Here is a 24,353-nt window from a genome sequence, read left to right as displayed (position 1 = left end):
CAGTGATAGGTAGTGACCAAGGACAGATTGACAAAGATGTCACGAACAAAAGACAAAGGGAGTGTTAATGGTAGTGGTAAGGGCTAAAAGAGGTGATGATAGTGGCAAAAGTAAGAAAGCAGAATGTGATAATAGCAGAATAGGGGTAAGCACTCTGAAAAGAACAATATGAACAAGTAACAGATGGCTCTTGTGGGAGTGGGGTGGGGGGAAAAGGATCAAAAATGGGATAAAAAAGGGATGAAGATGGAGGAGAGAGTTCATGGTCTGAAGTTGTTGAACCCAATGTTAAGCCCAGAAGGCTGTGAAGTGCCTAATTGGAAGATGAGGTGCTGTTCCTCCAGTTGGTGTTGGGCTTCACTAGAACATTGCAGCAGGCCAAGGACGGACATGTGGGCATGAGAGCAGGATGGTGTGTTGAAATGGCAAGCGACTGAAAGGTCTGGGTCTTGCTTGTGAACAGACCGAAGGTGTTCCACAAAGTGGTCACCCAGTCTGTGTTTGTTCTTTCCAATGTAGAGGAGACCGCATTTGGGAACAGCAAATGCAGTGGACCAAATTGAAGGAGGTGCATGTGAAGTGTTGCTGCCCTCGATGCTGTCAAATCTGCTGAGTTTTTCCAGCATTTTCTGTTTTTCTTTCAGATTTCCAGCATCTGCAGTATTTTGCTTTTATCTTAGATAAGAATGGAACCAGCCAAAGGTAATTTTACTCAACTGGACCGTCTTTGGAGGAGGATGGTGTGGTCAAAACCAGAGCAAAGTTCGAGAAGGATGAATTAGGGATAGTCAGTCATTTGGGTTGTCGTTCGTGCCTTTGGTGAGGGCTGCTGCATTGATGTGGAAGGGACCACGCTGGGCGTTTGAGAGACAGTTCGTCCTTTGGGAAAATTCGATCAATACTGGAACCAGAAAAAGGTGCAGGCTGTGTGGAGACAGCGGCCAGTGAGGTTGAATGAGATGAAGGTTTTAGCAGGAAGTTTTATTTGTTTCGCCGCCCAGTTTAATAGCCTAACTCCCGGTGTTTATTTGCACCAACATCATGTCAGGTCGATGGGCCAAAGAGAAAACTCCATCTGCCATCGGAGGGTCAGGCGCTGCAAATAGAGCACCAATATTGTCAGGCTGAGCAGTGGCTGTCAAAGCGAGGGCGCGCGCAGGCGCAGTGCAGCGCGGGGCGGGAGGAGGGGCAGGGTTTGAATGAGGCCGAGGCCGAGCTCGAGCTCATTCGGATCGCAAGAGCAGCGGCAAGATGCCAGTTTTCACAGGTAGGCCGGGTCTTTTCGTCTTGCATTGCTTCGTCCAAGTCGGGCCATTAATGCGCCCTGGGTTTCGGGATCCCCGCGCTGGTCTGACCAATGTAATGGCGCTTTGTTCACCGTCAGTGTGCAGGCCTTGTGCGAACTGGAGGCGGTGGCTGAGCTGAAATGAGTTGTTGGTTTTTTTTTTCCCCCCGTCCGGGCCCGCGTCTGAATCAGCTGGTTTAACGCGTTTATTTTCTGGAGATTAATGTGGGAAATGTTTCCTTTTTCTCCTCCGGGTATGTTTTTTGTTCGGAGCTGAGCAGCTGTGATTGTCGTTTGCAGAAAAGCTGCCACGATGATTGTGCAGAAAGCTGGGGTAGCGGCCGCTGCTACTACTGCCCCCTTCGGCTCTTCAAGCCTCACTTGTAAACGTATTTTTCAGAAGGACTCCTGTTTTATGCCTAAACTGTTTGGTTCAATGTTTCATTCATATGTTAATTAAAACCTATTTTATAGTTTAGTGAAGCATTGTAACTGAATTATTTTTAATTTCACAGTCTAGATGATCAGTGGAAAGATTTTACGCCTGCTATTCTCTTTAGTAAAATGTTTTAGTGTTGCACAGTTATTTTCTCTGGAGAGAAAGATGCACATTGCAGAAAATATGGATTTAAATAAAGAGACTGCACTTTCTTCAGCCATGCTTTAAGCCTGCATTGGCCCACTGTTTTAGAACACAAGTAGGAGCAGTAGACCATATGGCCTGTTGAGCCTGCTCCACCATTCAATATGATCATGGCTGATCTTGGGCTTCAACTCCCCTTTCCTGCCTATTCCCCATAGCCCTTGATTCCCTGAGATCCAAAAATCTGTCTATCCCAGTTTTAAATGTAGTCAGTGATGGAGCATCCACAACCCTCTTGAGCAGAGAATTCCAAAGATTCACAACCCTTTGAGTGAAGTAATTTCTCTTCATCTCAGTCCTAAATGATTGTCCCCTTATCCTGAGACTCTGCTGCCATGTTTTAGTTCCCAGACATGCAGAAACAATCACTCAGCGTCAACCCTATCAAGCCCTTTCAAAACCTTGTATGTTTCAATGAGCTCGCCTCTCATTCTTCTAAACACCAGAGAAAATAGACCCACTTTGTTCAGCTTGCCATCATAGGACATCCCTGTCATCCCAGGGACCAATTTAGTGAACCTTTGCTGTACTGCCTCCAATGCAAGTATATCTTTTCTTAAATGTGGAGACCAAAACTGTACACAGTACTCCAGACATTCAAGATCACATGGCACGATTCAAAAAGAGCGATATTCTGTGTTGTGGATATCTAGTTTTAGAATCTAGCTTATTCTGAGGAATTAAAAGTGTAACTAGATAAATAGGGGTGCCTGATTAAATATTGGAAGACATCTTAAGTGAATGCACTTCAAAACAGTCTTAGATTAGATCTACCCTTCAATAAATTTTACACTTCTATCTCTGACCTTCTAAGATAAACATAAGTTAGCTTTTAACTGTAATTAACTTCAAGCCATTTGAATTGTTTCAATTGTTTATGCAGTTCCCAGATGAAAAGAAGTTGAAAGTTGGTTGTAAAAAAGTGTTTCTTGATAGTGACATAAATTCTGGAGAACGGATCGTAAACTCCATTAGCAATATAAATTATTCATTTGGGTTACAGAATCAGAGTTGTGTTGAAGGTAAAATAATTTATTTACATTTCTGTCGGAGACCATCCCAAAGCATGCCACCTTGTCATAGGGCTGTGGGGGTAGAGTGTTCTTTAGTTGAATTTATTTGGGTGTTTGCTTGGAAGGCTGGCAGTTGCAGTTTTGCTTTGAAGATTGCATCTCACTGGGTTGAGAGAGCCAGCAAGAGATGATTGTTAGTCAGGCCTGTATTTTAAGCAGATAAATACTAAATTTATCATTCACTGCACTGAATGCAGGTGGGACTTAAGCTCAGTTTCGATTTTGTGAGAGGAATAAATGGTTGGAAGATTTTCCTAGTTTGCAGCTAGTGAAAGAAATCCACAGGTCCTCACAGAGCCTCGTGGCAGAAAGTAGTCAGCGGAGTTAGCTTCTGAGGGGCTGTGGCACTCCTTGTGGGTTGGTCCCTAAAGAAGTGAATTGTCCTTCAAGGTTCTTGTATAAGGAAACTCTTGGAGGGTAAAGTAAAAAGTAAAACTGAGTTCATAGCATAAGCAGTTATAAACAATAGTGTTAATAATGCTTGTGTTGCGTAATTCTTTTTATATACAAAGTTTGTTTCTTTATTGAAAAAAAGTGAAATCTTATGGCATAGTTGCATCAGTTAATAATGGGATGCTTTTATTTCTCTTTAAATGTTAATGGTCCTTAACAGGATCGTAACATCTTTTAAAATGAAAAACACTTTAGTTGATCGTTTACCTTTTTACTATTTACAGATCATGTGTGCAATGCTGCAGTGTTTTCTTGTGTAACAGTCATTGCACTTTGATTCATTGTATTCGTTGTGTTTATTGAAGTGCGTTGAGATGGTTCAAAGAAATATGTTATGATTTTGTGCAAATCTGTAAATAAAATGTCTTGAGCAAGAATCATAAATCAGTTTAATAATTTGGGTGTCAGCTTTGAATGCTACTCTGAGTCAGAGAGCAGAATTCAGGCTGGGACTTCAGTGCAATAATGAGGGAGAGTGCTGCACTGTTGGACGTGCTGTCTCTGGTTGAGAAGTTAAACCAAGGTCGCATCTGCCATTTCAGGTGGCTATAAAAGAACCTATGGCATTATTTTGAAGAGTAGCGGGGAGGTTTGCTTCTTTTCATCCTTGTGAGGTTGAAGGAAGTGTTAGATTAATAAAGTTGTATATTCATCAGTATGCAAATTGAGATTAAGGCTTATGGAGATCACCAAACTATAGTAAATTGACAAAGAGAAAAGGGCTAAGAATAAATCCTTGGAGGATCTGAGGTCAATGTATAGGGGGTTCAAAAAGAAAATTGCTGGAAATGTGCTAGCTGCGTTGGGACAGGTAGTGGGTATGGTACAATGAGGACCGTCCAGTCAAGTTGGACTTGACAAAATACAAATCAATTAATCTATCACCAAAATAACATATCATTAGGATGGTATGTAGTTACCATCATTCACAGCAAGACCAAGGAGGAATGGTGCATCATGGTCACAATCATCGAGAATGTCAAAACCAATACTGAGGACTAGGTGCTAGATACCTGAGGAAGCTGAGTGAGATGAGGCCAAAATCCATAAAGTATTCACGGTCATCGCATTGATGTTGTCAGGAATACAAAGAATACAGCACTGGAATGTAAACAAGACTATGATACCTATTGAGAAAACAAACCTACAAAACCACATATCAATTAACCTTTCAGTCATTGCCAAAATAATATATTATTAGGAATAAAGTTGAGAAGCAAAGTTATCAAAATAACATGGTACAAATAGCAGCCAGTGTAGTATTAGAAGCGAGCATAACTTGCTTCACCAATTTCCTTGACATCTGAGAAAGTGAAATTCTAAGTGGACATGGAGTTTAGAGGAATGAATTTAGAAGAATGATCTTATTGAAACATATAAGATCTTGAGGGGACTTGATAGGGTGGAGAATCGGAGGATGTTTCCTCTCATGGGTGAGACTAAACCTAGGGGGCATAGTTTAAGAATGAGACAGAGATGGGGAGAATTTTTTTTTTGAGGGTTGTTAGTGGAATTCTCTTCCCTAGAAAGTAATGGAGGCCGGGTCTTTAAACTTATTTGAGGCTGAGTTAGATGGACTTCTGATAGACCAGGGACTGAAGGGTTATGGGAGACAGGCAGGAAAGTGGAATTGAGACCACAACCGCATCAGCCATGATCTTGCTGAATGGTGGAGCAGGCTTGAAGGGCCAAATGTTCCCTTGTAGCAAGTCATAGCATAGCTCTTTGGTTTTATTTATTCATTTACAGGATGTGAGCTTTGCTGGTTAGGTCAGCATTTATTACCGACCCCTAATTGCCCTTGAAGAGGTGCTGGTGAGCTGCCTTCTTGGACCCTTGCAGTCCCTGTGGTCTAGGTACACCCAGAGTGCTGTTCGGGAGGGATTTCCAAGATTTTGACCCAGCAACAGTGAAGGAATGGTGATATATTTCCAAGTCAGGATGGTGAGTGGCTTGGAGGGGAACTTCCAGGTGGTGGTGTTCCCACCTATTTGCTGCCTTTGTCCTAGATGGTAGCAGCTGTTTAGGTGTTGTTTAAAGAGACTTGGTGAGTTCCTGCAGTACATCTTGTAGATGCCACTCTTGCTGCCACTGGCCATCGGTGAATGTTTGTGGAAGGGGTGCCAGTCAAGCGGGCTGCTTTATCCTCGATGGTGTCAAGCTTCGAGTGTTGTTGGAGCTCACTCATCCAAGCAAGTGGAGAGTGTTCCATCGCACTCCTGACTTGTGTCTTGTAGATGGTGGACGGGCTTTAACGGAAGTTAAGAGGTGAGTTACTTGCCGCAGGATTCCTAGCCTCTGGTCTACTCTCGTAGCCACAGTATTTGTGGCTAGTCAAGTTCAGTTTCTGGTCAAAGGTAACCCCCAGGATGTTGATAGTGGGGGATTCAGCAATAGTAATGCCATTGAATGTCAAAGGGTGATGGTTAGATTCTGTCTTGTTGGAGATGGTCATTGCCTTGCATTTGTGTTGTGTGAATGTTACTTGTCACTTGTCAGCCCAAACTTGGATATTGTCCAGGTCTTGCTACGTTTGGACATGAACTGCTTCAGTATCTGAGAAGTTGCAAATGGTGCTGAGCATTGTGCATACAACAGTGAACATCCCCACTTCTGACCTTATGATGGAATGAAGGTCATTGATGAAGTTGCAGAAGATGGTTGGGCGTAGGACACTACCCTGAGGAATTCCTGCAGTGATGTCGTGGATCTGAGATGATTGATCTCCAACAGCCACAACCATCTTCCTTTGTGCTTGGTATTACTCCAACCAGTAGAGAGTTTCCTCTTTGATTCCCATTGATTCCACTTTTTCCAGGGCTCCTTCATGCCACACTCAGTCAAATGTGGCCTTGCTGTCAAGGGCAGTCACTCTCACCTCACCTCTGGAGTTCAGCTGTTTTGATCATGTTTGAACCAAGGCTGTAATGAGGTCAGGAGCTCAGTGGCCCTGGTGGAACTCAAACTGAGCATCAGTGAGCAGGTTATTGCTAAGCAGGTGCCACTTGATAGCACTGTTGGAGACACCATCCATCACTTTACTGATGACTGAGAGTAGACTGGTGGGGGTTTGGATTTATGCTTTTTATGTACAGACGTACCTGGGCAATTTTCCACATAGTTGACTAGATGCCAGTGTTGTAGCTGTACTTGAGCAGCTTGGCTAGAGGTGTGGCAAGTTCTGGAGCACAAGTCTTCAGTACTATTGCTGGAATATTGTCAGGACCCTTGGCTTTTGCAGTATCCAGTGCTTCAGCTGTTTCTTGATATCACGTGAGTGAATCGAATTGGCTGAAGACGCATCTGTGATGATGGGAACCTCTGGAGGAGGCAGTGTTATTAAAAGAAATTTGACTCCAAGCCACACACACATGTTAGGATAGGTGACCAAAAGCTTGGTGAGGTAGGTTTAAAAGAGTGCCTTAATGGAGGAAAGACACAGGCTCAGGGAGGGAATCAATTGTAGTCTAAGGCATTCATGCTGAAGCTGCGAAGTGCTCTAGGCAGGCTGTACATCAAGTACTGCATTTGATTCTGATCATCAAATTCCATGCAAACATTCAAACCCACTAGGTTCTTTTAAGAAGTTTGCTCTTCAACTTTATTTCCTAATGATATATCATTATTTTGGCAATGACTGATTAATTGGATTGTGGTTTTGTAGGTTTGTTTTATCGATAAGTACCACAGTCCTGTTTACATTCCAATGCTATATTCTTTGTATTCCTGACAATTTCGTTGTGAAGACCGTCAACACTTCCTAGATTTTGGCCTCATCTTACTTCATCAGGCATCTAACACCTAGTCCTCAGTATTGGTTTTGACATTCTCGATGATTGTGACCATGATAAGTCATTCCTCCTTGGCCTTGCCATGAATAATTTTTTTAAAATTCAAATCATGGGATGTGGGTGTCGCTGGCGATGCCAGAATTTATTGTCCATCCCTAACTGCCTTTCAGAAGGTGGTGTTGAGCTGCCTTCTTGAACCGCTGCAGTCCATGTGGTATAGGTACACTCACAATGCTCTTAGGGGGGGAGTTCTAGGATTTTGATCCAGCACCCGTGAAGGAATGGCAATATGTTCCCAAGTAAGGATAGTGTGTGGCTTGGAGGGGAACTTCCAGGTGGTCGTGTTCCAATGCATCTGTTGTCCTTGTCCTTCTAGATGGTAGTAGTCGTGGGATTGAAAGGTGCTGCCGAAGGATGCTTCGTGAGTTCCTGCAGTGCATTTTGTAGATGGTACACACTGCTGCAACTGTGTGTCAGTGATGTAGGGAATGAATGTTTGTTGATGGGTTGTCAATCAAGTGGGCTGCTTTGTCCTGGATGATGTTGAGCTTCTTGAGTGTCGTAGGAGCTGCACTCATCCCGGCAAGTGGGGAGTATTCCATCACATGTCTGTCTTGTGCCTTTTAGATGGTAGACAGGCTTTGGGGAGTCAGGAGGTGAGTTACTCACCACACAATGCCTAACCTCTGACTGACTCTTGTAGCCAGAGTATTTATCTGGTGATGTCCATTCAGTTTCTGGCCAATGGTAACCCCAGGATGATAGCAGGGGATTCAGTGATGGTGATGCCATTGAATTTTTAAAAATTTGTTCCTGGGATATGGGTATTGCTAGCCTAGCTAGCATTTATTTTGTCAAGGGGTGATGTTTAGATCCTCTCATTGGAGATGGTCATTGCCTAGCACTTGTGTGGTGCAAATGTTTACTTGCCGCTTTTCAGCCCAAGCCCCTGGATATTTTACCAGGTCTTGCTGCATTTGGACATGGACTTGTGAATGTTGCTGAACATTGCGCAATCATCAGTGAACATCTCCACTTCTGACCTATGATAGAAGGAAGGTCATTGATGAAGCAGCTGAAGAAAGTTGGGTTGAGGACACTACCTTGATGAACTCCTCTAGTGATGTCCTGGAACTGAGATGATTGACCTCCAACAACCACAACCATCTTCTTTTGTGCTAGGTATGATAAATGGTGGTAACTAGATACCATCCTATTCCATTGTCCAGCTTGACTGGACCGCCCTCATATTGTTCCACACCCACTACCTGTCCCAATGCAGCTAGCACACTCAGCGATTTTCTTTTTGAACCCCCTATACATTCACCTCAAGTCCTCCAAGGATTTATTCTTGGCCCTTTTCTCTTTATTAGCTTACTATAGTTTGGTGATATCCATAAGCACAACCTTAATCTCAATTTGCATACTAATGAATATACAACTTTATCAATCTGACACTTTCTCCAACCTCTCAAGGGTGAAAAGGAGCAGACCTCCCCGCTACTCTTCAAAATAGTGCCATAGGCTCTTTTATAGCCACCTGAAATGGCAGGTGGCAACTTCTTATCCAGAGACAGCACGTCCAACAGTGCAGCGCACACCCTTATTACTGCACTGAAGTACCAGCCTGAATTCTGCTCAAGTCTGAAGTAGTTCTTGTACCTACAGCCTCCTAACTCAGAGTCCTATCTTGACACATGGCTCAGAGAATTACTGAAAGGTTGCTGCTTAGTATCAAGACGTGGTTATGAGTGAAAACTGGATGACTAAGGCTCCTCAGCCTTGAATGCAGGCAAATGAGTGGGGACTTTTGGAGAAAGCAAGATACTAAGTGGAATAAAAATGGTTACTCTTGGTGAAAGGTTGCAAACTGGTTAAAAGCAAGTTTAGGACTGATGTTGCAAAGTGTTCTTCCGTAAAGTGAGTGGCTGAGATGCTTTTCCTGGTAAGTTAATGGAAGCAACAATATATCTCATTTACTGATCCTACAGCAGTATTTAGGTCAGTTATGAAGATATTTCAGAGAATCGTGTCAACTAAATGTGTTTAGCACTTTTATATTGCTTAAAAGCAATGTATGTTTGTGTTATTCAGTATGACATTTGTGCGTTAGTGTTCCTAGTGGGAGAGAGAAAATCTTCACTTGCAGGAATACCTGAAGACAATTTTAGACATGCTATCCTATATGAGCTCAGGTTTTGCTGGTGAATAAATGAGAATTTCTGTCTGCTTCCCAGTAAATGTCAAGTGGGGCAAGGAGAAGTTTGATGGATTGGAGTTGAACACTGATGATCCACCTGTAGTTTTCAAAGCACAGTTATTTGCATTAACTGGAGTTCAGCCCGAAAGACAGAAGGTTATGATTAAAGGAGGCACACTAAAGGTGAGGTTTTTTTGTACTAATAATTCTATATTGGGTAGTTTTATCAAATCTGTTTTAATGTTTAGTGTTTGCTTTTTGTGGGAGGGTGAATCATGTTAAAGTGTTTTATCCTTTTATGTTTCCTCTTGCCCTTTGCCACTTGAAATCCAGAAAACAGATCAACAACATGTTGTCCAGGAAATATCTAAGACTAACCAGATACTAATCACTTTGTCTCTGCTTATTTTATCATTGTTATAATTTTCTAAAACTCGAGCTGGAACATTACAATTATGTTGAAGGGCTGTGTGTGCAAGCATCTTTGGATTATCTGTTCTCGCCTTTATTGTTTGAATAAACATTTCAATTAAATGTCTCAATATTACCAGCAGATGTACTCTATTTTGTATATTGGCTCACCAAGATCAATCTTAAGTGGCTTAATTCCTTTTTTTTTTGGTAATAAGTCAGTGCCAACAGTTCATAACAAATTCCATGTCATTGATCCATAGGATTGATCAAGAAAAAATTATTCAAGTACAAGCTCTTTGCTAGATTGCTGTTAATATATAATACTCCCCATCAATAGACAAATGAAACATACATTCAGCATTCTTTTTGCTCATAAGATGACCCCCAAATTTCATTTATAAACTGAAACGCATAAATAAGGCCAAGGTCATATTTGAGAACATCAGAATTATCTTTGCATTAAATAACATCTACGTCTAAATGTTGTATCTGGCCTTCCTCATTTCAATCACGTCTATTCTGTTTCGTAGCAAAATAGAAGCAGGAGTAGGTCATTCGGCCCTTTGAGCCTGCTCCGCCGTTCAGTATGATCATGGCTGATCCTCTTATCTCAATGCCATATTCCCCCAATCTCCCCATACCCTTTGATGCCTTTAGAGTGTAGAAATCTATCTATTTCTTTCTTGGATATATTCAGTGACTTGGCCTCCACTGCCCTCTGAATTCCACAGGTTCATCACCCTCTGAGTGAAGAAGTTTCTCCTCATCTCAGCCCTACATGGCCTACCCCGTATCCTGAGATTGTGACCCTTTGTTCTAGGCTCTCCTAACCAGAGGAAACATCATTCCTGCACCCAGTCTGTCCAGCCCTGTCAGAATTTTATACATTTCAATGAGATCCCCTCTCATTCTTCTAAACTCCAGTGAACACAGGCCTAGCTGGCCCAATCTCTCCTCGTATGACAATCCTGCTACCCCAGGAATTAATCTGGTGAACTTTCGCTGCACTTCCTCTGTAGAAAGTAGCTCCTTTCTTAGGTAAGGAGACCAAAACTGCACACAGTACTCCAGGTGTGATCTCACCAAGGCCTGTACAGCTGCAGTAAGACATCCTTGCTCCTGTATTCAGTCCTCTCACAATGAAGGCCAAAATACCATTTGCCGCCTTACTTCTACTGTTTTCTTCCCTGCATCTCATCTGCTGAATGGCTCTCATTTTAGATTGGAGTGGAACTTTGGACTGAAGTCAGAAGGGAACATTGTAATTTAAGCATTGCAGAGGTGTAGTTTATGGGAATATATTCCCATACAACTGCTTCGTCCACTGCTTTTGAATAATTTGCTCCACTATGAGAGAAACTGGGAAGGATATGTAAATCTTTTATAAGCTGAGCACCTCCCTTATTTTTTAGCCTTAACCAGGGACAGAAATTTCTCACGTTATGCATTAGTTTATGCGTGACTAATTTCCTATCTTTGTGGACTTGCAGCCTTCACTCATCCCATGCCTCCAATAACTAAATGTCCCAGGTACGTGACATCAATACGTAATCATCGGCCAATTACTCAGTTATATTCTCATTGCAACTTGGGAGTAGCCAGTCTATTTGAGTGTAAACTATAACATATTGAAAACCTATTGTCCGTACTACTGTTCCCTTCCAAATCTTGAATCTTTCCCCATGATTGATCTTCCCAACAATATTACTATTTCCATCTGCAGTAATTTCCTGAGGTGTGAAACCTGCTTGAAATTTATCAAAATTGCTTCCTTTGATAACCTTTGTTGAAAAGCCATTCTAAATTTACTTAGCATTTTTTCTTGATGACCAAATTTTTTTTGTATTTTCAGGATGATGAATGGGGCAACATTAAGATAAAGAGTGTAAGTAAGATGAGAAAGTGTAATATTTTAATGCACTAATATTTATTATGAACAATAAAAATTTATATTACATTCAAATATTTATTATGAAACCCTTTAATATTTGTTTAAAACAGTAAAAATAATTGCCAGTCAGCAAGTGGTACCAAGTTTGAAATTAAAGTTAATTTGCAATGCAGTTGTCGGCTTGAGTTAGTAGTTGTTTTAAAAAAATAAATAGCTCATTCTTTGGATGGAGGCAAGCCTTTTTCTTGAATAGCTGCAGCCTATGTGAGGTTGCTCCCAGTGTGGTTCGGTAGCAAGATCCAGGGATTTGACCCAGTGATTGATGAATAGCAATATATGTATTTATAAAGCACCTTTAACTTAGCAAAGCCTCCAAAGATTCTTCACAAGAGTATTAGCAAACAAAGTTTGACACCAAGTCACATGAGATATTAGGGTGGATGAAGAAGTAGGTTTTAAGTAGTGGTTTTGAGAAGGAAAGAGAGGAAAAGCTTTAGGGCCTTGGAAGCTGATGGCATAAATTTGGAAGATAACACGCATTGAAGGTTTTTTGAGAGGGAGGTTCGAGATGGGACGGTTGGTTGCCGGGGGGGCGGTCAAGGATTTTTTTTTTTGATGAGTGGGTGGTGGTGGCAGATTTGAAGGAGAGGAGTACAGTACCTGACGAGAGGAAAAACATTAATAATCACATTCCTGACCTTGATGGATAGGATTTGGGAGTCAGATGTGAAGCCATCCACAATTGAATATTCAGTCTCTGTCCTCTGATTTGCTCTCTTATAGCCACAACATTTATTTGGTTGGTCCACTTGTATTGGCTATCCCTGGATGTTGGTGGTGTCTCGGTGATGTGATGCTGTTAAATGTCATGGAGAGACAGTTAGATGTTTCTTATTTATGATTGTTGCCTGCACTTGTGGTTTGAATGTTACTTGCCATTTATCAGTTTATGTCTGGATGTTACCTAGGTCTTGTTGCATGTGAACACAGATTGCTTCATTATCTGAGGGAGTCGTGAATGCACAGGGCTCTGCCCCAAAATCATCATCAAACAACTTCATTTCTGACTTCATGATGAAGGGAAGGTCATTGATGAAGCAATTAAACATAGTTGGGCCTTGGACACTGCCCTGAGAAACTCCTGCAGTGATGGCCTGGTATAAAGATGATTGGCATCCATCAACCATCTTCCCTTGTACCAAGTGTGACTCCAACTACTGAGGAATTTTGTTCTGATCTTGTTGACTTCAGTTGTACTAGGGCTCCTTGGTGTTGCATTAAGTTAATTACTGCCTTGGTGAGAAGGGAAGTCATTCATGGCTCTGTAATTCAGCTGTTGTGTCCATGTTTGGACCAAGGCTGTAATGATGTCTGGAACCAACTGTACCTATTGCAATCCAAACTGAGCATTAGTGAGCAGGGTATTGATGAATTAGTGCCATTTGATAGCATCATTGACAATTCCTTTAATAACTTTGTTGAGTGGGAGTAAGTTAATAGGGTAATATCTGGCCTGGTTGGATTTGTCCTGCTTTTTGTGGAAAGGACATAATTGGACAATTTTCCACATTCTTGGACAGATACCAATATTGTAGCTGTCCTGGAGCAGATTAACAATGGATGCAGCTGGTTCTAGTGCATGGGTGTTCAGCATTACAGCTGGTGGTTATCAGTGCCCATACCATTTGTTGTGTCCAGCCCATTCACCCATTTCTTGATATCATGTAAAGTTAATAGAATTAATTAAAGAGTGGCATCAGTGATGGTGGGGAGCTTGGGAGGAGGCAGAGACGCATCGTCTGCTCAACACTTCTGGCTGAAGATGTTTTGCAAATGTTCCACCCTTGCCTTTTGCACTCGTTTGCTGAATTCCACTATTGTTGAAGATGCACATTTTCGTGGAGCTGCCTCCTCCTATTAGTAGCTTAATTTTCCATCACCACTCATGATTGGAATATGAGAAGGTTGCAAAGCTTAGACCTGTTCTGGTTTTTGAGAGATCACTTAGCTTTTACTATGCCTGTGTTGAACAATAAAAATCCTTACTGGCTGCATGTGCGACTACGGCGACAACGTTTTAACTACATGCGCTAAATTTAGTTGACAACTCCTCACACTTAACAAGTAATACAGATAAATGAACTTAATGCGTAATCATACATATATTTACTTCAACACCCATCACTATTCTGTAACCTAGAAGGTAAAAATGATGTTCAGCAGTCACCTTTTCATACTTTTACCAACAGACTCTCAAACGTTGAAGCACCCATATAAATGCCATGCAAATATGAGCATTGAGATCACCTGACCAATGACCTTGTAACCTATTCTTTTTATTTTAGTCCATGTGATTAATGGCCAACCTTTTGGATAATTCTGCTCCATGAACATGTTTTTACTGTGAACATGGTGACACAGGAAATTGGAGCAGAAGTAGGCCATTTGGCCTGTTGGGCCAGCTCTGCCATTCAAACTGATCATGACTGATCATCTACCTCTGTTCCATTTTCCCCACTATACCCCTATCCCTGATGTCATTAGTATCCAGAAATCATAATGATTTCTGCCTTGAACATGCCCAATGATTGAGCTTCCACAGCCCTTTGGGTAGAGAATTCCAAAGATTCACCACCCTCTGAGTGAAGAAATTCTTCCTCATCTCAGTCTTAAATGGCCTGCCCCTTATCCTGAAACTGTGTGCCCTGGTTCTAGACTCAACAGCCAGTGGGAACATCCTGTTCACATCTACCCTGTCGTGCCTGTAAGAGTTTTGTAAGTTTCAATGAGATCACCTCTCATTCTTTGAAACTATATAAAATCTAGTATCCACAATCTCTCCTCATAAGACAATCCTGCCATCCCAGAGATTACTCTAGTGAACCTCTGTTGCACTCCATCTATGGCAAGTACATCCTTCCTTAGATAAGAAGACCAAACCTGTACAAAATACTCAAAAGGTGCAATCTCACCAAGGGTCTATACAATTGCAGCAAGACATCTTTACTCCTGTGCCCAAATCCCCTTGCAATGAAGGCCAACATACCATTTGTCTTCCTAATTGCTTGCTGCACCTACATGCTAGATTTTAGTGGCTCATGAGCAAGGACACCCAGGTCCCTTTAGACATCATCACTTCTGAACCTCGTACTATTTAAGACATACTCTGCCTTTTTGTTTTTTTCTACCAAAATGGATAACTTCACACTTATACTCATTTATATTCCATCTGCCATGTTCCTGCCCATTCCCTGAGTCTGCCCAAATCCCTTTGAAGCCTCCTTCCATCCTCCTCACAACTCACATTCCTACCTTGGTTTGTTATCAGCAAATTTGGAAATATTACATCTGGTTCCCACATCCAAATCATTTATATAGATTGCCAATAGCTGTGGCCCAAGCACTGATTCTTGCGGTACCTCACTAGTAACAGCCTGCTGAGAATGACTGGTTTATTCCTGCTCTCTGTTTTCTGTCTGTTAACCAATTCTTAATCCAAAGCAGTATATTACCCCCAATCCCAAGTGCTCTAATTTTGTTTACTAACCTCCTGTGTGGGACCTTATCAAAAACCTTCTGAAAATCCAAATACACCACACCCGCTGGTTCTCCTTCATCTATGCTGCAAGTAACATCCTCAAAAAAAAACACCCAGCAGGTTTTTCAGTCATAGTTTCCCTTTCATAAATCCATGTTGACTCTGCCCAATCATATCATTATTTCCTAAATGTCCAGTTATCACATCTTTTATAGTAGATTCTAACATTTTTCCCTTCTACTGACCTCAAAAGAACAGGTCTGTAGTTCTCTGTTTTCGCTCTCCCTCCCTTTTCTTAAATAGTGGGGTTACATGTGCTACTTTCCAGTCTGCCGGAACCTTCCCAAAATCTAAGAATTTTGAAAGATAACCACCAATGCATCCAATATCCCATAGCCATCTCCTTCAGTACTATTGGATGTAGCTCACCTGGTCCAGGGGGATTTATCAACCTTCAATCCAATTAATTTTTCAAGTACTACCTCGTCATTAATATTTCCCTAGTCCCTTGGTTCCCTAGTACCTGGGAGATTTCCTGTATCTTGCTCTGTGAAGACAGACACAAAGTAATTGAAACTATGGAATTGTTGCTTTAAAAAAAAAAATCACACTGGTTCTCTAATATACTTTAGGGAAGGAAATCCACCAGTCTTACTACTCTGGTTTATACGTGGCTCTGCACAAACATCGTTGCCTTTTAACTATCCTATGAAAAGACTTTGCATTAGGGCTGAGCTGCCAATGATGCATACATCCTGAAATTTAACATTTTAAAAAAGGTGGAATTTGAACTCGAGTTCTTGGAACTGTTAGCCCAGAAGCATATCCAATATAAACCTGAGTCATTCTCTGTTTATAATTCAGGCCTGACCTAAAAAAATTGCATATTTTCCCTGTAAGTAAAACTCAACATGTAACTTTAGAAAAAAGTATATATAAATGTCTTCAATTTTTTTAATATCCTGTAGAAGATTAGTAGATTTATTTTTTGCTAAATTTCATTATAGCAATGCCCAGTCAATGAGATTTTGAACTTTGTGGAATATGCTAATTATAGTCAAAATTCCAGTTTTTGAAATTGGATTTCATTCCTTCAAGTGCTTACTCAAAATACTATATCATTGTGTCACGTTAACGCAGTTGGTAAGACCTGCAGCACCTTGATCAGGGGTTCAGAGCTTCGGTCCCACTCTGGACTTTAGTACATAATCTAGGTTCACACTTCAGTGTTGCATTTTAGAAGATGCAGTATTTTTGATGTGACATTAAGTTCTTATCTTTTTCAGGTGGACATTAAAGATTCCAAGATTCATTAGGAGGCTCTTGTTAGGTGCAAACATTGTCATGGACCAATTGGAATGAATGGCATGCTTCTGTGCTGTGCATTCTATATATTTTAGGTCTTTATGGTGTCCATATATCTTCATTTCTGTTTCCTTAACTTTAAAAATAATGCTTGTCCAACATAAAATGTAAGTGACCTCTGTAGGGGACATGAAGAACTGGGATATGAAGTTTGCCTAATTACAAATATTTGTAATTAAAAATTTACAGGGAATGACTTTGCTAATGATGGGGTCAGCAGAGGCATTGCCTGAAGAACCAGTTGTGCGCCCAACCTTTATGGAAGACATGACAGAAGAGCAGCTAGCTTCAGCTGTAAGTATTTTCAAAAGTTACATTATTTCCACAATAGCACAAATGTGCTATAGATGAACCTGTAAGGTGTCTCAAATGTGCACCTTCTATAACGTTAGTGGTCTGGGGGCTAAGGATGGGTCACAGAAGGGTTGGAGCCTCAAGAGCATAGAAAGTTGAAGGGCAAGGCCTGAGTCCTGAGCATTAACAACATTGTGAAGAGGCATAAATGCTTATGCACAAATTGAAGTTCCGACCACATGACAACTCCTTGACCTTTTTTTTGTTGATATATGGTTCGTTACACAGTTGCGGTAGGCAGCTCACCAGAAATAACTCTTTATGCTTGTGGTTTCTAAGTATGTTTATTGAAGTCATGCTGCAATTGGGTGGTCTAAGAATTGGCTGTGAAATGTTGGAGAAGAGAAGTTGGGCATGTTCTCAAGACCCATAAAATGCAGGGGGCTATGGTGGAAAACAGCTGGGGTGATTTAGGGGTGGGGAATTTAATTGGTATATGTGTTTTTCCCTTAAAATTGTAAATTATTTAGCTTGTGTTAAATTTTACTTTTAACTGGTGAATAAGCAGTTGTTCTTTTCCAGATTCCCATCAAATTTAGAATGCCGATGCAACTTTACTTCCCTTGTTTTCCCCACTCCGGTTACTTGTGCAATGTACTTGTCTGTTGTCCTGGCAGACTGGGAGCAAAATAGACTGGCTACTGTTGCATTCCATAGGATGATGCAAAACAGAAGTAAGCCATTCATCCTGTCATGCCTGTGCCTGCTCTTTGAAAGAGCTATTCGGTTAGTCCCACTTCCTTGCTCTTTTCCCTTGGCCTTGCAAATTTTAGTGAAATGTTAGAAATTGTCATGACTTTGCAATGCTATGTGGTGAAAGAGACCTAAAGTAAGATTTGAGGATGAGATTATAATTTCCCAGCTCTTTTCCCTAAAACCCAAACCCCGCCCCCCCCCCCACAATCCTTTGGATTCCATGTATGCTATTTCCAGTCACGAGTATGCACTTAGCCAGTCTTGCAAATATTTTCCTGGTTCCAGTGTAATAGGCTGTTCAATTCATCACGTTTCTTTATAAGCGCGAGTGCTTTGCTGTAGTATTTTAGGCATAATCTTACATTAGCATATGTCATTCCACTTAACTCAGTCTGATCTAAGCTACTAATTTTGGAAATTTGAAGTGGTGGACAGTGTGGACTTGAATTTATACGTAACATATTGGGAGCAAGTCCAGGTTTTGGTATCATTTGTAGTAAAAGGATACCTATCATATTCTCACGCCTGTAAAGGTGCACAAGAGGAACTTACAGATAAGAACCTTAAATTTCCTTCCTTCATATTTGGTATTGCCCCACAGCAAGAATTGACACATGGAAATAAAATCTGTGAGGCACCAATCTGCTTGATGACCATGCTCAGTTCTGGGATTTTCTTTTCATACAAATGACTGGTTATTATGTTTTCTTTTTGTTCATAGATGGACCTTCCATGTGGGCTCACCAATCTTGGAAACACTTGCTATATGAATGCTACAGTTCAGTGTCTACGTTCAGTGCCTGAACTCAGGGACACCCTGAAAAGGCAAGTGGCCTTGCAGCAAAATTTAGAATACATACATTACATGATAATTTTCCTCTTCAAAATGTTTTTATTGTTTGATACAATACAGGATTATTTTTTAAAAAGGATTTTAATTGGATTGATGTCGCTTCTTTTTACATTGTTTCAAGTCTAGTCTACTTCAAAACATGAATTGACTAGGAAGTTAATGAACTATAAAGGAAGCAATTGTAATAACTATCAGTTGTTAATGGTAAATAAGAATAAGCACATGGTGCAAAAGGTTATAAAAGAGGCTAGAAGTTTTCTCATAGAGTCACTTATGTTCACACTTCCACGCCTTGTTGCTGCAGATTACATGATTGAGGATGCCTTTCTCAATAGCAAAATGCTCTGATGGAGGAAGATAAGTAAAAGCTCTTAAAGTGACTAGAAGAGCAAAAAATTGTTTAGTATATTGCATATATTAAGGAGCTATGGGGTGCAATTTACATTCTCATGTTATCTAGCCTGATAACTTGAGAGTGAGTTATGATGAGCTTTGCATCTGGGAATTGGATTTTGTTCTGAGGCGTATTGTGCTTTTAGAACATTTAAAATCATTATTTAAAATAAGCAATATAGCTAACTGGATCGCAGAGAGATTGTTGATTTTTTTCTTCAGTGCTGGTTGGTCTCAATCATGCCTTCCACGGAACACCAAGCATGTTTCATGGAGATGTGATTTGATTATATTGCAAGTACCCTAGATGCCACGTTTATATAAAAAAAGACTAAACTTAGCAAGGCTGCCACTAAAAAAGAATTAAGAACATTAGGATCTGCATTAATGAAAATTTACATGCATAGAATATGATCTGCTAAAATCAGTAGTAGAGAGCCTGTGAATTTTTGTAGTGCCAGAACACAACAAAGGTAAAGAAACAATTCTTGCTGCAAGTTTTTTAGAAAGTACTTTCTACGTGCATCTATGTCCAATTTACTGAAAATATTCATTTATTTTCTCAACTGCTTCTAGGTTTAAAGGTGCCTTGAGAACTTCAGTAGCTATGACTCCACCACAGTATATAACAGCAGGTGAGCAGTCTGTCTTGTTATTTTGTATAAAAATCTCAATTTAATTCCTTCAATTTATCTTTGCATGTTCTCCCCCTCCATGAGAAAGCAAGAAAAATTTGCATCCTTTCTGATCATTCTGGTTATATAAAGTGCGTTATGTGACGTTGAGTCTTGACCAAGAAGAACCGAGCCTTTTTTTTTCATCACCTAAGGTGGCACTGATGGTCCACCATTGAACTTAGCCGTCTGGAGAGGAAAGGGGGGAAGCATCAATCAGGATACTTGCATTTGATTGTTGGCTAATGACTCTTACTGGAAAGTGTGTAGTGTATGTATCAGAATTGGGTTTGGCTGTAATCGCTCCTACTGTTGAATATCCTGCTAGCCCTCCCTGTTTAGGCTCATAACAGGAAAATATCAATTTAAGAGGCCACTGCTATCCATGGGACTATACTTTTTCTTGAGATCTGTGCCCAAAGGCAGGTCCTTGGCAGTTATTCACTGAACCACAGTGATTGTTTACTACAGGGAGGGCACAGATGCAGGCCTTAGTCTGCTTGAGCTATGACGAGGATCTGGCTTTAATCTGATCCTTGCTAGCGATCTAGCTAACTAGCCCTCTGGAACAATACTCATGAGAATAAAGGTGAAGAGTGAACGTAAGAGGTGTAACATTTTGAGCAGGGAAATATTGTCCTTTTTGTTATGTTAAAATCAATATTGTTTTCATGCTGAAAGAAACTAAATGACCATTTCCTATAGTGTTCTATCTTGAGTGCGTGTTTAAAGGTAGCATATACTCCATTTGTTGAATAGTGGATCCTGAATTAGTTTTTTATTCTCCAGTTGTGATTATGTATTGAAGAGCTTTAACCAGAACAAAATTATTTAAATTGTAGTTTAAGTTCTATTAACCTTGGGTCCCAGCACATTGTGTTTGCAGTTTAATAATTTTGTACATCGTACCCTATATAATTCATCTACTATTAAGACTTGTGTATGTGCACACTTCCCTGTGTCATGGTTCATGTTATGTTTTTCAACATTTACAGTAAAAAATGCCTTTGTAAACATAATGCTGGTTCCCTTTATAAGTATTTAATTGTCACAATATAGTTGCATGTCTTTTCTCATTGATGGTGTTGTAAAGCCTTCCCATCCCATCACTGTATTGCTGAATCCTTCTGGCTGATGGCTAACATTTCTGTGCCTGCCTGCTTGCTTGTTTCAGCTGATAGACTGAAATTAAAAGAAAAATCCTATCTGTAAACTGGACCAGCTCATGTTCCAGCCACGCTATTTTTAAAAATGTTGACTTTTCAGCCCTTGTATATAAAAGTAAAATTTACATTTTCTTGCTTCACAAGTCAACACAACCCCTGCGCTATTCATTAAAAATTCTCAGCTTTTCCTCCCTGCAGGATAATCCAGCCCTAGCTTTGTTACTGTAAACTTTAGATCCCTCCAGCACCAGTAGTTCTCGAGTCTTAACTCCTGCTGTTTTAAATTTTAACTCCCAGAGCTAGTTTCTCTTCAACCCTTCTTCACAACAGCAGCCTGTCTACAGGTCCCTAGCCCTGATTGTTCAAAATCAATCCCTTCCTTCATATTCCAAACTCGCGCTTCTAAGATTTTGTTTCATCAAAGTGACCTGGCCCCAACGCTTAACAAAAATTCTTCAACCATCAACTCACAGGCTATGTTATTTTTAATTTTTTTTTTTATACCTGCTTCAAACTCCCCAGTCTGTTTTTTTCCCTCATTGAGCTTATATCCTTCAGTTTATCAAGGACGAAATCACGGGAGATCCACTAATAATGTTAAAAATGATAAATTGTAATGTGTATGCGTTTATTACAGCTTTTCGAGACTTATTTGATTCAATGGATAAAACATCCTCTAGCATTCCACCTATAATTCTACTTCAGTTTCTTCACATGGCCTTCCCACAGTTTGCAGAAAAGGGAGATCAAGGACAATATCTTCAGCAGGTTAGTTATTTAAAAACATTGCTTAAATGTTTCTGCTGTATACCCTCACCCTGACAAAAGTAGAATATAAAAGATTCTTTTTTTTAACTGTAGTGATATAATTATATTCTCATTTGATATTAGGTGGCCATATTTGATTTTTATTATTCTTCTGGTCTGGAATGTTAGCTGACTTTTTTTTCTAGCCCTAATTATGATGGGCTGTAATCCTACTGGCGAATACAATTCAAATTGTATTAAAATGCCAATAATCTAACTAAAAGGATCTTCTTTCCTCCATACCAGTGACAATCATACGATAATCTGCTCAGCTACCATGTTTTCTGTTGGAAGTAGGTCAGGTACATGGAAACAGGAATAGGCCGTTCAACACCTTGACCCTGTTTTCTTATTCAATTAGATCATGGCTATTTTATATTTTAATGCCATCTAACTGCCTTGACTCCATATCCCTTAATATCTCTACACAACAATCTATCACCTCAACAGCTTTTTGAAGAAAATTTCTGGATTTCTGCTACCTTTATTTGTGAAGAAGTGCTTCTTGACACTATCTCTGTATGCCCCCTTTTTCTTCCCTACCAGAAGAAATAGTTTCTTTCTATCCAACCTATCGACTCATTTTAATCATCTTAAACACCTCAATTAAATTACCCCTCTCTCTTCTGTACTTGAGGGAACACAAGGCTCCTCTGTGCTGTCTGTTCTCATAATTCAACCCTTTTACCTCCAATGTCATTCTGGTGAATCTGCACTTCAACCCCACCAAGGCCAAAGTATCCTTCCTGAGTTATGGAATGCAGAACTTGACACATCTAATTTAAATAGGTTCTAACCAGAGTTTTATATCATCAATATTTTTGTGTTCCTGCCCTCTGGGATCAAAGATCAACATCTCATTAGCCTTTTTAATGGGCAGGTGCAAAATAATAATTAGCTTTTAGTGATTTCTGTGTTTCAACTCCTAAATCTCTCTGCTCTTTCACAATTCCTAGCTATTTACCATTTAAAAAATAAACTGTTTTCTCTTTCTTGGGCCTAAAGTGGATGACCTCACACTTCCCCATGTTGAACTCCCATCTGCCACAGTTTTGCTTGCTCATTTAATGTATCACTGTGCCTTTGCAACTTTCTGCTCCCATTGGCACTATTTACTGTGCTACCTAACTTGGTGTCATCAGCAAACTTGGATGTATAGCTGTCTTTTCTTTCTTCCAAGCCATTTATGAATATAATGAAAAGCTGTGGCACCAGCCCAGGTGCTTGGAGTCGCCACTAATCACATGTTGGCAACCATACATACCCATTGTGTCCCGTATCTATTAACCAGTTCTCCCCAACCATGTCAATAGGATGTCTCCAGTTACACATGTTGCAATTTTTGATAAACGTCTCTGGTGTGGAACCTTATTGAATGCCTTCTGGAAGCCCATGTAATTAACATCAATAGACAGGCCCTTATCTGCAACGTTAGTTACCTTCTCAGCTAGGTTTGTTCAACAAGACTTATCCTTTACAAATCTATGCTGATCGGTTCATATTGGTTCCAAGTGTTCAGTCACTCTGTTCCTAACAGATTCTAGTAACATCCTCAATACAGATATTAGATTAATGGGCTTATAATTTGCTAGTTTATCTCTGCTACACAGCTTAAATAATAGCAAGATTTTTTTGTCGAAGCCAGTCCCAAAGACCAGCGATTGTATCATACCGCATGTCCCTTCCGCTGTTTACAACGGGCAAGATACAGACTGTACCCAACCAACGTGTGCTTGCAACATTCAAAACACAGTGTCCAACAGTAGATATGATTCCGTGATTGAAAAACATTTGCTAAATAATCCTCAGTGTGCTAAGAATTACACTGACAACCAATTTAAGATTGGTAGTCGGGCTTGCAGTGTGGTACATTAGCGTGTACTGGAAACTACATATATTAACACAGAGAGCCCTGTTCTTTGCCGACAAAAAGAACACGTACACACATTGTACCTGTTTCAGCTAAACAAAATAAGCCATTCACTGGTTAATTCCTCAAAGTGATGCCTTGATCAATCAGAGTCAAGCTACCTAGTTTAAAATTTCAAGCAATGCTTGGCAGCTGTCAGTCACCATTAACTGATGCATTCTCCATGGCAATACCTCTACCAATCAGAGTCCGCTTGCCAACTAATCAACACACTCTTCTCATACTGTGTAAAGTTGTTGCTCCTCCTGACGTTGGTATTCTTACAATTGTCCTGATGAATGCAAGATGGAAAGCTTAGACAAAATATCTTTTTTCAGCAATACTCAAGTTCTGTACAACCAAATGACTAATAGCAAGATAGTAAGGTTAATAACAACACCCAACTGCAATCATTAAAGAGCAGTAATGTTACTTGAGTTTGAAACCTTAGTTTTTATATCCAATATAGTATTTAAAGTTCCTTCAATTTTTTTTTTTAAAGAAATTAAATGTTTTTTTAATGCAATAGCATGAGCCTGATTTATGGGTTGCTGTCAGCGGATTGCTATCCACAATAAATTAAGGGCCAAAATAAATTATTACATTTATAGAAGTATAAAGTAAAAAGTAAAAGTTGATATCTCTGAAGTTCGTGACTTCTGGGAGATTTCTCGTAGTCTGTATGTTTCCCCTTTTAGGATGCTAATGAGTGCTGGATACAGATCATGAGAGTGCTGCAACAGAAACTTGACCCTCTAGAGTCAGAGGCACCTATGGAGGTAAAGTTGCAGCTAACAAAGATATTTCTATTCTATTTATACATTATTTTTTCCCATCTGTGCACAATG

The 24,353-nt window shown here is 40.2% G+C and overlaps 1 protein-coding gene across 2 annotated transcripts in view; it reads left to right on the top strand.

Moving 5' to 3' along the window:
- Positions 1-1,152: 1,152 nt before the first annotated feature.
- Positions 1,153-24,353, top strand: part of usp14 (ubiquitin specific peptidase 14 (tRNA-guanine transglycosylase)) — a 48,431-nt gene continuing 25,230 nt past the window's right edge. Inside the window, exons 1-8 of one of the 2 annotated variants that reach the window (XM_041190001.1) lie at positions 1,153-1,267; positions 9,483-9,628; positions 11,712-11,744; positions 16,843-16,947; positions 18,425-18,528; positions 19,526-19,584; positions 21,427-21,557; positions 24,204-24,284. In XM_041190001.1, the coding sequence (XP_041045935.1) occupies positions 1,252-1,267; positions 9,483-9,628; positions 11,712-11,744; positions 16,843-16,947; positions 18,425-18,528; positions 19,526-19,584; positions 21,427-21,557; positions 24,204-24,284 (675 nt within the window). In that variant the 5' untranslated portion in view covers positions 1,153-1,251. The remainder of the gene's footprint in view (positions 1,268-9,482; positions 9,629-11,711; positions 11,745-16,842; positions 16,948-18,424; positions 18,529-19,525; positions 19,585-21,426; positions 21,558-24,203; positions 24,285-24,353) is intronic. The other variant, XM_041190002.1, reaches the window with a different exon arrangement.

Source organism: Carcharodon carcharias, chromosome 6 (genome assembly GCF_017639515.1).
Source record: "Carcharodon carcharias isolate sCarCar2 chromosome 6, sCarCar2.pri, whole genome shotgun sequence".
Taxonomy (NCBI): Eukaryota; Metazoa; Chordata; class Chondrichthyes; order Lamniformes; family Lamnidae; genus Carcharodon; species Carcharodon carcharias.
This window is presented reverse-complemented; position numbering and strand designations above follow the sequence as displayed.